The sequence below is a fragment of the Fusarium flagelliforme genome (assembly GCF_020744385.1).
Source record: "Fusarium flagelliforme strain FIESC 12 MPI-CAGE-AA-0113 chromosome Unknown B0J16scaffold_3, whole genome shotgun sequence".
In the NCBI taxonomy this organism is placed as follows: Eukaryota; Fungi; Ascomycota; class Sordariomycetes; order Hypocreales; family Nectriaceae; genus Fusarium; species Fusarium flagelliforme.
Window position 1 is genome coordinate 2203859 of NW_025763505.1, and position 16583 is coordinate 2220441.

General features: G+C 50.2%; 4 protein-coding genes across 4 annotated transcripts; 2 read left to right on the forward strand and 2 right to left on the reverse strand.

The window, feature by feature from the left end:
• Nucleotides 1-227: 227 nt before the first annotated feature.
• Nucleotides 228-3977, forward strand: B0J16DRAFT_265065 (cortical protein marker for cell polarity-domain-containing protein; the record flags this gene model as incomplete). Its single annotated transcript, XM_046123380.1, has 2 exons — nucleotides 228-3690; nucleotides 3742-3977. 2 exons carry the CDS (start codon nucleotides 228-230, stop codon nucleotides 3975-3977), a joined length of 3699 nt encoding a protein of 1232 aa, XP_045984615.1.
• Nucleotides 3978-5270: 1293 nt separating this feature from the next.
• B0J16DRAFT_337826 (uncharacterized protein) lies at nucleotides 5271-7218 on the reverse strand. The gene has a single exon (XM_046127392.1). The coding sequence runs from the start codon at nucleotides 6254-6256 to the stop codon at nucleotides 5984-5986; it is 273 nt and encodes a 90-aa protein (XP_045984616.1). The 5' UTR covers nucleotides 6257-7218; the 3' UTR covers nucleotides 5271-5983.
• A 4501-nt stretch (nucleotides 7219-11719) lies between these two features.
• Nucleotides 11720-12230, reverse strand: B0J16DRAFT_99885 (uncharacterized protein). The gene is made up of 2 exons (XM_046134824.1): nucleotides 12111-12230; nucleotides 11720-12026 (listed from the first exon to the last, which is right to left on the reverse strand). The coding sequence occupies exons 1-2, from the start codon at nucleotides 12139-12141 to the stop codon at nucleotides 11776-11778; spliced, it is 282 nt and encodes a 93-aa protein (XP_045984617.1). The 5' UTR covers nucleotides 12142-12230; the 3' UTR covers nucleotides 11720-11775.
• A 1905-nt stretch (nucleotides 12231-14135) lies between these two features.
• B0J16DRAFT_99828 (uncharacterized protein) lies at nucleotides 14136-15889 on the forward strand. Its single transcript, XM_046134823.1, has 4 exons — nucleotides 14136-14691; nucleotides 14744-14948; nucleotides 15005-15447; nucleotides 15499-15889. The coding sequence occupies exons 1-4, from the start codon at nucleotides 14415-14417 to the stop codon at nucleotides 15624-15626; spliced, it is 1053 nt and encodes a 350-aa protein (XP_045984618.1). The 5' UTR covers nucleotides 14136-14414; the 3' UTR covers nucleotides 15627-15889.
• Nucleotides 15890-16583: the final 694 nt, after the last annotated feature.

Genomic DNA, 16583 nt, shown 5'->3' on the forward strand with positions numbered 1-16583 from the left:
CCTGTTTTCACAGCTGGTTGGCTTCTTCCAGTGCGCACCAATTCGCATCACTCCCGCTTTCTCGACCGTTAGGAAACGCGATTCTTTGCCCCTGGACATGGCCCACAGTCAATCCTGAGATGCATGCGCGACCAAATTTGATTTCCAAGACTCATAAAATTTGATATTCCAGCGCGGGAACCGGTAGCGAAAACGATCATATCGATAGCAGGCGATAATTCACAGTTATGCGATTACCTCTTCAACGGCGTGGCCCATCGGCACGCCAAAGCCACAGCCTAGGTCCCGTTCTGGGTTCTAGCCTTATGGTTTTAGCAGCTCTGGCGCCTTTTACACAAGCCATCAATTTCAACTCAGTACCATCACCGAACCTTGACTTTTCAAATTTAGGCAGGATCGGCATAGTCGGAGATTTTGATGGAATTTCACTTTACGAATATGAGGGGCAGAATGAGAGTCCTCGCAACTCCAATGGCAGCGAGTCGCTCTTGGCCCAACTGCCCAATGGCGCCTTCACATCGATAATATCCAGCGATGCCTCGATACGAGCCATGTGCTCATTCCAACTCAGTAATGGAGAAATGCAGGGAGTGGTAATAGGCGGTAATTTCACGAGCTTGGACGGCACGCAATCGAAGGCAGTTGCGCTATTCAACCCTAACACGACTGAAATCACACCTCTAACCGGAATCGAGGGCGAAGTCAACGCTGTGTATTGCGACCAAGAACGAGACACGGTCTATGTGGGTGGTAATTTTAAGGGCGCCAACTCCACCAACGCGATCGCATGGGTTGGCACAGATGGATGGACAAACTTACCGTTCGCGGGTTTCAATGGCCCTGTAAAGGCCATCACAAAAGCTTCTAACGGGCACATCATCTTTGGTGGTACTTTTACAGGTCTAGGAAACTCGAGTACCCCCAACGAATCTATCAGCCAGATCATTAACCTCTCGACGGCGAACATCACCGACGACCATGGCTCGTCAAGTACTGACCCCAAAGACATTGTCTGCCCTGGGTCTTCGTCAAGTCCCTGGTTACTTCAGGACAACACGCCTGGTTACTGGGAAGCCGATTTCTCCTTTGGTTTCGCTCCTACCAAGCTTAGGCTTCGAAATACCCGCCAGGATGGCCGTGGCACCAAAACATTTCGCTTCGTCGCTTATCCAATTGATGGAATCATGAACCTGACATATGTCGATCCGGAGAGTGGAAACAATGTTACCTGTACTAGCGAGTGCCCTCTCCTCGACAACGATGATTATCAAGATTTCACATTTGTCAACCGTGTTGGCATGAATAGGTTTCGCCTCGCTGTTTCTGACTGGTATGGCAGTGGTGGTGGTTTAGAGGCCATCGAGCTATATCAGAGCGATATCTATGCATATGCTATCTCTGACTTCAACGAACCGAAATGTGGGGGAGTTAAGAACCCGTCCTCAGCTACTCACACCGGACCCTGGAAAGTTTCTCCCTCTTTGGAGAGCAGCTCTGAGTACCTCGTTGCTGAACTTGATGGCAATTATGACCCCGAATCAGTCTCCGTCACGTTCTATCCCAATATCATGGAATCTGGCAATTATTCTGTTAACATTTACACTCCAGGTTGTCAAGCCGATGACACCTGTGACTCAAGAGGTCGTGTTAATATCACGGGCATCATGGCAGGTGATGATGACAAGGATACTAATTTCACATCCACATTATACCAAACGAACTACTTCGATAAATACGACCAGATCTACTTCGGATATATCGAGAAGAGCTCGGGATCTTTCAAGCCTTCGGTCACCCTTCGCCCACTGGCTGGTCAAGACGTCGACCCACTGACGATTGTTGCTCAGAGGGTCGAATTTACTCTTACCAACTCAACTGGTGGCCTCAACGGTCTCTTCGACTTCGACCCCGAACAAGCCGTCGTCAATGCATCAAGCCTCTCGAGCTCTCCAATCAATAAACTTGGCGCCAGCTTCGACAGAACCTCCGGTGTATCTGTTCTTGTCACGGACAAGAATATCACCTACGTTGGTGGCAACTTCACCTCCAAGGATCACGACAACATCCTCGCTATTATCGAAAATGACGATGTCAAGGAGCCCGGCGGTGGCCTCAATGGCGAGGTTTTTACCATGTATTTGAACGACACCCAGCTCTATGTTGGTGGAGACTTTTCAAATACCGATAATGGGCCCGTGGCTGGCCTGGACAACATTGCCGTCTATGATACCGAAGAGGACAAATGGAGTCCCTTGGGCGCTGGCCTCGACGGTCCTGTCAAGTATGCTGTGCCACTAATGATAAACATCACCGCGGATACGCCTGAACTGGTTATCGCTTTCACCGGCAGTTTCTCTTCATGCAACGCTTTCGATGACTATAGTTCTGTTTCAGTGGACGGCTTCGCCGTCTGGGTGGCTTCCAAGGGCAATTGGTTGCAAAACCTTGATGGCAACTATCCTGCCTTTGGTGGATCACTTACAGCTGCTGTTCTTGACATTCCTATGGACGGAGGCTCTCTCTACGCCGGTGCTCTTTCATCCGCACAGCTCGGCGCCGGTGGTGCCGCCACGCTCGGGGATGACGGTCTCGGTCATTTTCCTCTTACAATTCGCACATCCACGTCGTCATCTAACTCTTCCAAGTTAACACGACGGGATGTGACTTCATTCGACAGAAACACCACTGGCGTCGTGACTGGTGTCTTCTATGACGAGAACGACTACAATATCACTATCCTCGCAGGACATTTCACTACTGAGTCAACGAAGGGCGAAGAAATTCAGAATATCGTCCTTCTCGAGGATGATACTGTGACAGGACTCGGGTCCGACATTTCCAACAGTTCCACTTTCGTCGCTCTCGCTGTTCGTGACGGCATCCTGTTCGCGGGTGGTGATATCAGCGGTACCATTGACGAGACTGATATCCGTGGCCTTGTCTCATACAACCTGGAATCGAAATCGTTCAACTCACAGCCCCCCTCTGTATCCGGTGCCAATAGCACCGTCGCAGCTATCGCCGTTCGTCCCGGTGATTCTGGCGACGTCTATGTGGGCGGCTCATTCGAAACTGCCGGTGCCTTGGATTGCCCTGGTCTTTGCACCTACAACGTGAACTCTGGACAGTGGAGTCGCCCAGGTAGTCAGCTCGAGGGCACCGTCTTCAGTTTGTTGTGGATGAGTAAAAACCAGCTGGTTGTCGGTGGTGATCTCCGTGGCAATGGGTCAGACAATCGTTACCTTTCAAGCTGGGACGCCAATTCGGAATCTTGGTCCAACTTTCCCGGCTCCGAAAATATTCCCGGTCCTATCTCAGTCATCTCCCCCGGATCTAGTGACTACAAACAGCTTTGGGTGTCTGGCACTTCTGCCGATGATGACTCTATCTATGTCATGAAGTATGATGGTGAAGCTTGGCATACTGTCAAGCCCTCATTGTCATCAGACACGATCATCCGTGGCCTACAGGTCTTTTCCGTCACGGAGGACCATGAGGACACCGACCTGCTAGATAAGAACCAGGTCTTGATGTTGACAGGCTCTATCGACATCCCTGACTTTGGAATTGCTTCTGCAGCTCTCTTCAATGGTACAGCGTATCAACCTTATGCAATGACGATAAAGGCGGGTGATGGTCCAGGCACCATCGCCAGTATCTTTTCTCAGAGGGACAGTTTCTTCAAAGAAGGTAAGTTTTTATGCCATGCTATATGCTTGATGATACTAATTTCATATTCAGAGAAGCACATGGCTTTGGGCTTTGTCGTCCTCATCGGTCTTGCCATCGCACTTGGACTAATGCTTCTTCTTGTCCTTTGTGGTATCATTCTCGACCGCATCCGCAAGAAGCGTGAGGGCTACGTCCCTGCGCCTACGTCCATGTACGACCGAGGCAGCGGAATGCGACACATCCCGCCTCATGAACTCCTCGAGTCTCTAGGACACGGTCGAGGTGGTGCACCACCTCGCGTGTAAAGAAAAGAGGAAGATGCATAGTCTTTTCAAGATATTGTCGTTTTAGCAAGCTGCATGCATGTCTGGTTTGAGACCTTTGGCGTTTTGGAAAGGTGTACGGGATTGTTTTCGGACCAAAGAGGTCCCTTGCTATTTTCGGAAAATGGAATCACATACTGAGATCCCTGTGTGAGCATGTGGGCTCTGGTTCTATGAGCCGAGGACGCATTGTTCGGAGGCTTCAGCTTGGCACTATACCCCTACTTCGGCTGGATCCTGGAGAGGGCATTCCCAACTGGAAACAGGCTGTCCCGGTCCTGCAGGGCCTACTCTCTCTGTTCTCCGTTACTTACTTCACTCCCATTTCCCTTTTTCGCTTCATGAGGTCATGACCCATCGGTTAATGTCTACCTGTTGATTATATTTTTCTCTTCAACACTGCCCATAGATGCAGATACCTTAGTTTGTGGGGATGGCATTTCGGTCGTCTCCTTTCGTTGTATATTACTTTCAAAAGTCTACACTCAAAAGACTGCTGAGGATCTGGGGTCCGTGTTCACGGTCCCTTTTGATAGCTTGTTTCCATGAAGGGACTGGGAGGGGAAGATCTGAGTCATTTGGACGGTTGAGATGGTCATCTGGGCGGCTCTGGTTTTGGTGATTCAGTCGATAGGGTTATAGTTAGGAGAGGCTATCTAACACTGACTGAGCTGATACGATACACCGTTCACCTATCATTTTAACTTACTCTGAGTGGTGATGATTTCTTATGTTTCTTGATGTGTGACGTCGCGTGAGGACCCTTAGGACTGCCTGGTCCTTCCACCATGTTTGCCAGGTAGACCCTTATGCTGTTGACAGTGCTCCTTCAGTGGGACTGCATAGAGGCACGATGATACCATAGCATCTGGATCCCTAAGGCTTGTTTTTATGGGCTCATTTCCAAGTTAGGGCTTTGACTTTGCGGGTATCCAGAGACCGAAGCCCCTCCGATTGGAACCTCGGCGTCTTGTGAATAGTAACAAACTTGGTATCGGTCTCTAAGGTTCACCTCCACGGCCTTGGACGGAGAACCCTTCCTTCTGGGGTACACAATGAGGCAGAGTGGACTCACTCGATGTTCGGCAGTTGACCATGAGCTGTTGTCTATTCCTGTCGCCGGGCAGGCCGTTATGCACGTTTGACAATTGACACGAGGGTGCCCCTTGCTCGAGCTCGTTTAAACTTTCGATACTGGCTTCCATGCTCACTTGTTGGCATCTGTTGAACTTTGAACAATGGACGCTTTGTTTCGGATAGAAATCACATGCAAGGCTCTTCCCCGTCAATAGATTGAAAACTTGATACAACACGCCTGGGTCGCAATGCAAACCATTAATGTTAAATGGTGAACAATGTTCACCATATGTCGGCTACCCTATAACGAAATCATCGGTGCATAATCGGTCATGTTTTGCTATTGCAATACTGTTTCATGACTGAGAGATACGAGACAAGGGCGGCTTAGTCGCTATGACATATTATCCCATTATACCGAATCGTTCTTTTGATCCATCTTCCTACTGCCCTGTGAGACCTCATCTTGGAGATGTGATGTCTCAGAGGCTTGAGCAGCTGAAATGCTGGGCTGTCGTAACTTGGTCTACGAATAGCCTCCATAACATCAACCGGCACATCTAGATTACACGCCTTTAGAACTGCATGATGAGTGCCAAGTAAACTCAATGTCTAATCCATTTGGTGAGTGTGGATCGGATCGCGTTGGTTGCGATAGTGTTCCAAGCATCGTCGTTTCTTGGTTGCCATGCCGTATCGTCCTGAGCAGCCGGGACTTTATTGACTGATTATTACTATGTAAGGATTGCATCACATGCGGTTCTATGCTTCCGATTATCGCGCAACAAGGCGCGAAATACGGAAGAGAAAAATAGCCTCGCGTTTTCCTGCTGGCAAAAAGTAGGCAGGCATTGGCTTGGTTCCTAGCCTAACATGGGATGGCAGATCGATGACGCTGCAGACATACCTTATCACCCCGCCGCAGCCCTCTTTTGTTGGTCTCTGTCACTGTCAACACTGACTGGAAGGGTGAAGGAAGAGGTCGGTTCCCTGCCAAGCAGGATTCCAAGGGTCACCACCAACCCAAACACATCATGCTCCATGACGCAAAGTACTCTCTTCCCTCCCCTCTTGGCCTCTTCGTTTTTTACTTCCTCCCCCAAGCGCCGGCTGAAAGCTGCAAGGACGGATGCAGTCCGGTAAACCAACAGAATCATTAGAAAATGCTTTACCGGCGCCGCCATTGCATCACCGGTAACACTCAACGGTGCGGTGTTAACAGCAACAACAGCTGGTTCCGCATAGGATTAACAAAAGCGTACTCAATTGACAGTACAGGGTACGGAAGAATCCGTGCCAGTATATGTATTTATCACATGAGCCAACTGCCCGTGTTTTTGATGTGCCAAAGCGGTAGACGTTGGTGGGTATTGGCAGTCAAAAGCAAATAGACGCGTTGGTTGCAGGGTCACTGGTCTTTGACAATAGAATGCAGAGCCCGGTTAACGACGTACAAGATAGTTGTTATCGTACTCTGCCTACCGCCGACAGCACGGTAGGTATATAGTTGCAAAGGGCAATTGTTGACTACTACTCATATATGTTGTGGTGGCTGTACAGTACAGTCCTGTCCTGTCCTGTATGCGTATAGATTCGACTGGAAACATGGCGTCCCGGGAAAGCTAAAGAGTTATCCCAGAGGAAGCGTTCCGTTTGCATGTCTCGGCGACTTCGCGGGTGAACTGGCGCCTCATCTGTCACAACAACGTCGTATAGTCTGAAGAGGACGGCAGGGCAAACACCCCTGAGAAGTTTGCAAGAGTCAAGAGAAGTGTGCTAGAGAGACACAACATGACAAGGACATGTCACTAGCTCAGATTGCGCCTTGATAGAGGGTGCACCTCAAGCCTCAAGTGCGGTCCGTGTTATCAAGGCCCAAATGCAAATGATTCAGCAAAAAAGTGACTGCTCCTCTTAGACTGCCTCTTTGACTGTCGACATGTACCGGGGTAAACAATGGGGGAGCAGTGGAACCCCGGCACTGAGTTGGTAGCGCGCTTCTGCCTCTGCCTCTCAGAGAAGTGAGTGTCTGAGCCAGAGCCAGAGCCAGACGAGACAAGGCGGGAGGCGTACAGGGGTTGGTCAAGTACCGCGACCGTGTGCTCGAAAGTTGAGCTAAGGCAAATGAATGGAGCTTGGCAGAGCAAAAGATCCTACGAACCCCAGCAGCAACAGGAATCTCCCATCCTGGTAAAACCTTGTTGGGACTGGACTGGGACTCTGCGAGTCCCTCATGAACCGTCCTGGCCAATGTCGAGTACAGTACTAGACGTGATGGCCTCATCACCCATCAGTTCCTAGTTTTGGACAGTCAATAGTTCCATCCAGCTAGCCAGCCTTGCCCGTACATACAACTCATGTCACTACACCAGCTGAAGGTCCCTTCTTTTTCTTCTTTTCCTCAAAGCCCTGTCCCGGTGGCGCCAAGTGCTTGCCCCTTTGGGTCACGCTCGAAGGACTGAGCCGCTAAAGAAAACAACGTTGCGTCTGCCGTTGCAGTCTAAATGCTCTGGAGTTTGTAACTTGCCTTTGTGTCTTACACTAGAGCCAGAGAGCCAGAGCTTACACTGGAGCTAGACTTGGATGCTATTGTACTGTACCAGGGGCATCGTCTAGATACATACGCAAAGCGTGATTCCAGCGTCGTTCTGCTTCGATGATGATCTATTCCACCGTCAGCGTTACAAATTTTCATACCGAGTACTTGGGAACCCATCTCTGTAACAGCCCCGCCTCAGAGTCAAGGTTCGGTTCGACGATAGAGTATTAGAGCCAATGGCGGACAAAAACCCGAGTGGTCATGGCAGAAGAAGGGTCGAGCTGACAATTCTGTTTCTCAGATACACAGCGGGCGTGAGAATGTGCACGGTTGTCAGGGACTTATCCCCTCGTCCAACTACTTTGCGGTAATCGGAGCCCCTCTCTTGACTTGGGAGCTTCATTCTGTTGTCATTGAATGTTTAGAATTGCCGCGTCAGCTGAACCGCAATGATTGAATCAAGCCCTGGCTCCTAACGTCCGCGACGAGTCCAACTGGGTCTTCGCTCTTCAGGGACCTGTCTTGTCTTTCTGAAGACCCGCTATCGGGATGCCGAAAACGCTCATTGTCTCCACGGCTTGCTTGGCCCCCTATCAAGATCAAGTGCGCCTACCTCTGAGCGGCTCCTGTTTTGACTCGTGCCTGTGTTATGCTTTTTCTTTCCGTGGCGCCGGCTTTGCTGTCTCCCGAGCTGTTAGTTTGCGCGCCAAATATGCACTGGCTACCGTTCGCCCCGCAGTCATGTCTGCTCAGTGTGTACTGTACGTACAAGCTGTATCCAATTGTCTGTCTTGTTGCTGACTTTATTAGTCCGGACGCACCGGCCGAGATGAAAGCCAAGTCTGCACAGACTCAGAGGTGGCATGCACTGTACTGCTTCTGTGTTAGCAGTACGTACTATCTGGCCTTAATCAATTGACATCACAGGGTTACTCTTGAGTTGCACGGGACCAGGATAGGTTTAATCGTGGTCGGGGGTGAGAGCCTGAAGGGTGCGGGACTCGCGGAATTGATTCCTTGCACTTGTTTGCTAAAAAGATTGCACTGATTGTCGCCAGGAGCTGGTCTTGGCATCGGATTGAAAGCTCCCTGAAATGCTGGGGAAGATGAGCATCGTTCCTCAGTCAGGTAACTTATGAGATCCAGTTTACTTTAGATGCTGTAGAGTACTGTGCAGTGTGGTAATGCGTACCCAGCAGATCGGTTCATGGAACACTGGTTCTGAAGATCACCACCGCACCGGTGCTCTCAACCCGTGTTGCGTGGATTGAGCATCAGTCCCTCAACCATTGCCCTGGGTTTGTCAAAACCAACAGAGCAAGATCTACACACACGATCTGGGGTGACTAAAATGTTGCTGAAGTTATTCAAGGTTGCTGGGTTTTCGTTTGTTTTAGTGCCAGTCGGTTTCAAACAACCCTTGAGCTCAATAGCACGTCAACAATGTCTTGGTTGTCGTTGTAATGACATGGTTCAGATGAGGCGCCCTCAGACCGACAGATCCCTAGCAATAGGCTGACTACCACCCGGCTAGTGGTTCTGATGAGCGACTTGTTCTGCTGGCTGAGTCGGGAGTGTAATATTCTAAGCTGTTATGTTTTGATACTAAAGACGCATATATTCTGACCATAATACAAAGAATACCAGCACTGCTGTGACGAGGCCTCTTATGCTTTTCGAATGCTGAGGTACCGAATAGCCATATAGACTGTCGGGCTGTTTACGTCAGAACGTTTCAGTGAAGCTGTAACCGTGTTGAACGGATGGGTCCTCAACTGAGTCTGGGGAAATAAGCACCTTGGAAGCTTTGGAAACAAACAAACTCAACACAGCGCCACCGGCTCTTCTTTCGCTGTAATCTCAAGCAAATCCACTTGTTAATATTGAAGGCGAGATGAGGCTTGAGGAGAAACAATTCATCAGATAGGAAATCGAATTTAAAGCAGTAAAGTTGTTGATCAGGTGTGCCGTCTGGGTTGCACTGGCCAGCCGGGATATTTCAGGCGGGTTGGGGAATGCTGGTAGAGTCTGAGACATACCCCTGTTGGAATATGGTATCTGTGTGGCTTTGTCGCCTCGTTATTGGAAGAACGCACCCACATCGCGCAGTCTTTTTGACCCTTTCCAATCTTCAGAAGCAACGAGTGTTCTTGCAGGGCAGGATCATTAGTTCGGACAGTCCGATCTTCGTACCCAAGCAAGGGCTTGCTTGTCTGTACAGACAAGCTCAGCTTCTAGAAAATATCGGAATGTGTAACCTCATCGAACGGTAACCCAGTTGAGTATGATCATGCGTGGAACGTCTGTAATTGACTGCTGGTAGCCCCATCATGATCGACAGGTCGTCAATCTCGGGTATCAGGGCGAGCTAGTAGATATCAACAAGCGTGATTTTGCACCTGTACAGGGACTTTCTGTATCTGAGGATTTACGTAAAGCAATAGTTCCAGTATTTGACTGTGAATATCTGCAACATGATATGGATTGAGTGAAGGTGGCCTCCTGGCAACAGTTGGTAGAATAACAGTCGGCGCATTCGACAGCCGGATCGACATATCAAGTAGACGCTTGTCTGTAATAGCGTCGGCATCGCTCACAACGTGCAGATTCAATGCCGGAGGGTAATGATGATCGCAAGATCTGGGAGACAATCCCAATCAGAACCTTGCCAGGCACCCTTGCGTAAAGGATGTTTCAAACATCCCTTTTTGGTTTACCCCTTTCCGTTTGGGAATAGCTGACAAGCCTAGCTCCAATCTTCAGGAAAATCCGGATGGGGGCGGTCCAAGCAGCCTGTAGGAGGCTCGGCCGGAATCCGTACGAGGCAACTGACAAGCTACCACGATGGGGGTCAAGCGACATCTCTCAAGGTACCGGTGGGGCTAAGGGAAAGCGTATCTCTCTGACAAACTGCTCTCGATTGCCTTTGTTAGTGAGTCGTCGAATTCGCAGTAGTAAACTCAAAGCAGGTGCAGCGGGTTGAGTTTGTGGACCCTCACTGCTTCCGCAACAGAGCAGGTCACTAATGTGTACTGCATCTGACGAACCGTGCCCGCATATGTGAAATGAGTTGATACTTTTTCTTAAACCCGGCGGCTCTTGGTGGCGTTGAATAGTGTCCGGGTTTCTTTTTAGTTTCGATGCGACGTCGACAGCCTTCTGATGAGCAATGATTGCAGGAGTTGACCCAGTGCCCATGTTCAGGCCGTGCAAATTGAATTGGTCTCTTGGCTTACTAGTCGAACCTGTGATAAAAAAGCTCTATGACTTTTGAAGTGGCCCCCTTGCGAAGATAGGAGATAATAGTCCTGTACTGTAATAGCAGGCTCGGAAGGTCATAGGCATGCCAATGACACCGTGTATACGGTACCGGTGCGTGAGAGCAGAATGATTGGGATAAGTGATAACCGTAAAGCGTTCTGTAAAGATGATTGGTTGCAGTCAACAACCCAGAGTCAATCACAAATCCTAGTTCGTAGCGGTCTGCGACGGCTGGTCCGATTGCGTCCGGGCCCCTATCAACTGTGATCCATACCTTAAGCACCTACCCTGGTGGCCTTTTGCATTTCCCATGCTTGGTCGCATCAGATTCACGGCCCAAAGCATCCCAACGTTATTTCCGTAGCGGATCGATGGACGAGGAGGGTTGTCTTCGCGTTGACTGGCTGCACGCTGAAGAACCCATGACTGTCGGGCGCCACTCCCATCATCGCTACTACAATGAACTACTGTAGCGGGTCTAGCGTATACATACTTGACTTTGTGGTGCCTCAATAATGCTGAATGAGGGTCACTGTCGCTATTGATGCCAGGAACGAATACATAGTACCTACATAGGCGCACACTTTGAAGCCAATAAAGAGATACCGCTTTTGATTCGAAGCTGGCCATTGACAATGCTTTAGCGATATGGGAGCCGCAATGTGAGGAAGATTGTGAAAAAAAGGAAAGAAAAAAAAAAGAAGAGTCCTAAGCAGGGGGGACCTTTGAGGCAATATCTACCCCACACAGTGTTTTCTGCCAGTGATATGGATCGGAAGGGTTCTTCCTAGGTGCTTGCACGAGGGAAAGAACGAACCAGGACACAGTGCAGCATGACGATTCAGTTGCGACTTCGATTTCTAGGTAGGCACCTTTTCTCTCCACTGAACCTAAGAATTAGCTCTAGCTAACACACACACACGCACACACAACTCTAATATTGTACCTACGTATGGTCCATGGTTTGTACATGACACGGCAACCGTGCTTGTCCCCCCCCGATAAAACATTCTTTGATTCTATCTCAGAAGCCGTTCCCCCATGTGGAGGCAGCAGCGAACTAGCAAAGGTCCGCTCAAAACGGGGGCAGGCCTGAGCACGGGGGAAGCTAAACACACCAAAATTACCAATCTTAAGCGTCCAAAACCACAGCACTGTATGTACATACCACTGGCACTAGCCAGAACAGACCAGGCAAGTCAGAAGGACACCAGAATCAATTGCTGACATCAACATACATACCAAAGCGTATACTACACCTCTGAACATGTTCACAATATAGGATGGATCTTTGCTGCGAAACCGGCAGGCAAGGGTTTCAACCCTGGGCGAATGCTACATGTTAGTGTCCAAGCCAAGTTGACAATTATCCGCGCCCATTATCCGCCTTGATCGGATACTACACCAAGAGAAGAGGCGGGCATCGGGCATATATGTGCAATGTGCGATGCTCTGCAGTACCCCACGAGGGTTCCAAGGGCCGCTCTGTGCAACTGGACTGGGCAGGTGGGAATGTAGGGGACATCTTCTACTCCGTAGTTGGGAAACAAAGCCGACTCACAATGCGCGCAGTTATGGCATCACTGCGACACCATTTTGGGCGCACAGGGTGACTCTGCGTGCCTTGCTCCAGTGACAGTGACGCTGTCCCACCTCGTCTCTGGAGCATGATGACGGCGATGCCAAAAGGTTCTCAGGGTCTTGAGGTTCCTTTGGCCCTGCATGGAACGGCCTTGTTAGTTATTGTACAGTATTATTCCCCTCGTGAAAGTGCTCTCGCTATCTTTCAAGAGGGGTCACAACGTCAGTCGGCTGCCATGCTGTCCCAGGCTATCCTGGACATCTGATGTCAATACTCCTTTGTCACCCTCCACTCCCTCATGGCATAGGCAATGTCGATGTCAATGGGCAATGCAATGCGATGGCATGGCATGCCTCTGCTGGCCTGGCCCCCCTTTAGCGTCGTCTCTAAAGGCTGTTTCAATTCCTTCACCGTCTTGCGTTCCCGGCGTTTCTTGTCTCGTTTCTGAGTTCCACACACACTCACTGCTGCTGCTTCCTGACGTACCTTACGTCAGGGCTCTCATGGGTAAACACCCATCCGCGACAGGGGCGCCCTGTGGCCGACGCCTCCCGATGAGTCTGGCGGCTTTTAGCTCCTGTCGAAGTATCTGGTACGTCTCTGGGCTCCTCTTCTCACCCTTGGCATTGCTTGTTGACCTAGGATCCCTGCCCGACCCCCCCATGACCAAGCGCACGACTCGACAACGCCCACTACAAGAGTCCACTCAGCGAGAAGCTCGTTGCAATCAATTCCCACTGCACTAAACAAGCCTAGGATCCCTCGATGCTGCCGTTGAGTGGCTTGAAGGACCCTCGATTCCCACCCGCCGCCCGCGTCGCAACAAGTCATCTACAGGCACGCTTCCTTTTGGCTTGACCAGACCCTGCATAATCCCGCCCTGTCTGTTGTTCACCTCAATTCCCAGTCCGGTACGTACTCGTCAACCTTGCAACTCATCTCAGACCCTCCACATCAGTGGCGTTCGTTCGTGGACCAGCGGCCCTTGAATAGCGGGGGTCCCTTTGCAAACTGCCGTCCGTAGCCTTACCCACCTCCAACTCTGTTGTCTGCTCTGCCTTCAGCTCAGACTACACCCCTCTCCCTAACACGTCTTGACCTGGCTGCCATGGTCAGTGCGTACCCCATAATCCTGTCTGTCTGCCATCATCGCACCCCCTTTCAGAGAACGTGTTGGTGTTGTCAAATGTTACTTTTTCTTTTGAGTAGGGAATTGAGGATTCACTGCCGGCCTGGTGCTGTTCGACTTTCGAAACATGGCCGTTCGAGCTTCAGTCTGAATACAAATCCAAATACAAATTGTATCTTTGGAATCTCGGTGACGCTATCTTGCATATGTCTTTCCCTCGACTCTGGCTTCCAGGGACATTTCCCGGATTTGTTGACAAAAATCTATCCATAAAGTTGCTGATCTCTTCAGCGCTGGGTACCGCGGACGCTACTATCTGAATGCCGTGGGCTGTCAAGTCGAGTTGTGGATTGAAAAACTGTCTCCATCATCTTATGCAGCCCACAACACCCCTGGTTTGCTATTTGGCTGCTTGGTCCTACGACCCTACCTCATCGCACCAACCCTGTCGCCTCAGCCATTGCGAAAAGACGTCGGCCTGCCGATCACCTAGGCCAGAGTCGTCACACCTTTTTTCTTTCAGAGAGACGGGGGAACTCCACTCTTCTCCCGCAGCCCAGCCCGTTTCCAGAGGCAGATTGACGCACGTCAATTCGCACCCAGACACTTAAGACTTCGCTGATCCCACCTTGGCCCCGACTCAACTCCCCATATCATCTCCAGTCTTGAAGGGATCTTCTGTCTTTGATCTGTGTCACCGACTTGGCTTTTATTCTAGTTGGGATCCCGCATCTGATCAACAAACCTTTTTTCCCACGTAACCATCAACCGATCTATGTTTATATTGCACATCAACTTCTCTTTACACAACCACCACTATCACATACAAACATGACCATGACACTCGACACTACCCAGCAGCGGTTCGGTCCCTCGTTGAATTTCGACTATTCAGCGCCTGCTCAACCGCCTGCCTTCTCAAACCCTTGGTCCTCCTCCTCACCACCACAGCCGCCTCCTGCTGGAAGCAGCCTTTTTGTTGGTAGCCAGCCAGCCCTCAACCCCAGTATGATGGCAGGCAAGCCACCCCAAAGCCGCGCGAGCACAAGCAGCACTTCATCAATGGCCTCTTATGGAGGTGCCATGCCAATGCCCAGCACCTCTGCAGGTGAGTTGCCATTACTGATATTAGTTTGATTGTGAAGCTCACGTTGGCATAGATCTACTCAGCATCAACCGCATGCAAACAACATCTGCTGCTTATGGAGATCCCACTTACACCACATCTGCTTCTCCTGTAAACCACCACTTCGCCCCTACATCAGCTGCCCCTTATGATACACTTGGTTATGCACCAGCTCCCGTGCGACCACCACCTTTCGGCCTGGCTCCCGCCGATGAGCACGCAAGACGGTTTTCTCAACAGTGAGTGGGATCGCAATCGACTCATCGTTATGTTCTTTCACTAACACTAAGGGCAGTAGCATCCAAGATGAACGGAGGAGCTTTGCCGATGCTCTCGATGCCAGTCACGGCATGCTGGCCATGAGCCAGGAGACACCTCGACCCATCTACGGGGCGCGAAGTGATCGATCCTCTGTTGATTCTTATGGATTCCCTTCTACCCACTCTACCAGTTCCTCCATTTCTTCCAGTGGCAACTTTAGCTCCTACTACGGCGACTCTGTCTCTGATTACTCCACAGCCGGCTCTGACATCGAGTCGGTGTCTTCAAGGACCCTACCCCGACCTCAAGGCTTGATGAGCTCTCAGATCCCTCCTGCTCCTCAATCTATGATGGGACAGTTCAGCTCCAAGGTGTCCTCTAGCACTCAGAAGAAGCATAAGTGCAAGGTTTGCGACAAGCGATTTACTCGACCAAGCTCGTTGCAAACCCATATGTATAGCCATACTGGCGAGAAGCGTAAGTGATATTCAAGATACCGATGGTGTTTCTTTTGCTAATACTATGCAGCTTTTGCTTGCGAAGTTGAAGGATGTGGTCGACATTTCTCTGTAGTCTCCAATCTCCGACGACACCGAAAGGTTCACCGCGGAGATGCGCGCTCCGAGGCTGGCTCCGAGGATCACCACTCGGACTAAACAATGACGACAACTGGTGACTACAACGAATTGTAGCACATCGATTCAACACTTTCATTTGAGGAACGGAATGCCGAAGACTGGCGCCCGACGAAAGGCGATGCGACGAAAGTCTAATCGACCGACATTATTTACATTTAATCGCCCTGTTTTATCACCTTGAAATATTACTACACTACGGCTTAGCGCGGCATAGAGAAATGGGCCAGAAAAGGATGAGGAACCATGGATTGGAGCACGAGGCGGACAGCGGCGGTGTCTACGATTCGAGTCTATCGCTTACGGTGCATTGGGTCTTGTTCAAACCCACCATCTCAGGTTTTATGATATTAGGTCTTTTGTGATGGGAATAGGCGGAGTGCTGGACCGACCTACCGATACCCTTCCACACGGCGTTTATGGAGTTGACCACATTTGTGGTCCTTTTGTTCTGCATGTTCAGACATATGGTGCTTTGCGTTTTTACTTCGAAGCGATCGCTTATGTCCATATTTTGTGGCAACGTTCAATATTGTCTCTACAAGGATGCACTTTGAGAGTCAGAGGAGGAGGCCCGACCCATTACGAATGGATTTGAGGAGGATTGTATTATTAGTTTCACATCTACGGTCGAGCCACGCGCATTTGGCCTGCCCCCCCCTGGGCCAGGCGTTGGCTTGGTCAGGGTACGACATTGAAGACGACGAGAATGGGAGGTGCAGCTTTAGAGATAGTGGTCAAACAGCCTTACAAGAATCAAACTTGACATTGACCCAATGAACTTGGTACGATGTGATTATGCAGCCTAACCGGGCCAAGCCAAAAATGTGTTTGGAAACTGGAGGTACTGGTACTGAACTTCCTAGGGGATTCTAACTTGGCGCAGATGGGCATTTGAGAAAACCCCATGTTTCTGGTCTAGAGGCAGGAAGAATCCCATCACTCGAACACCGGCAACCAACAAAAGCAATACAAGCC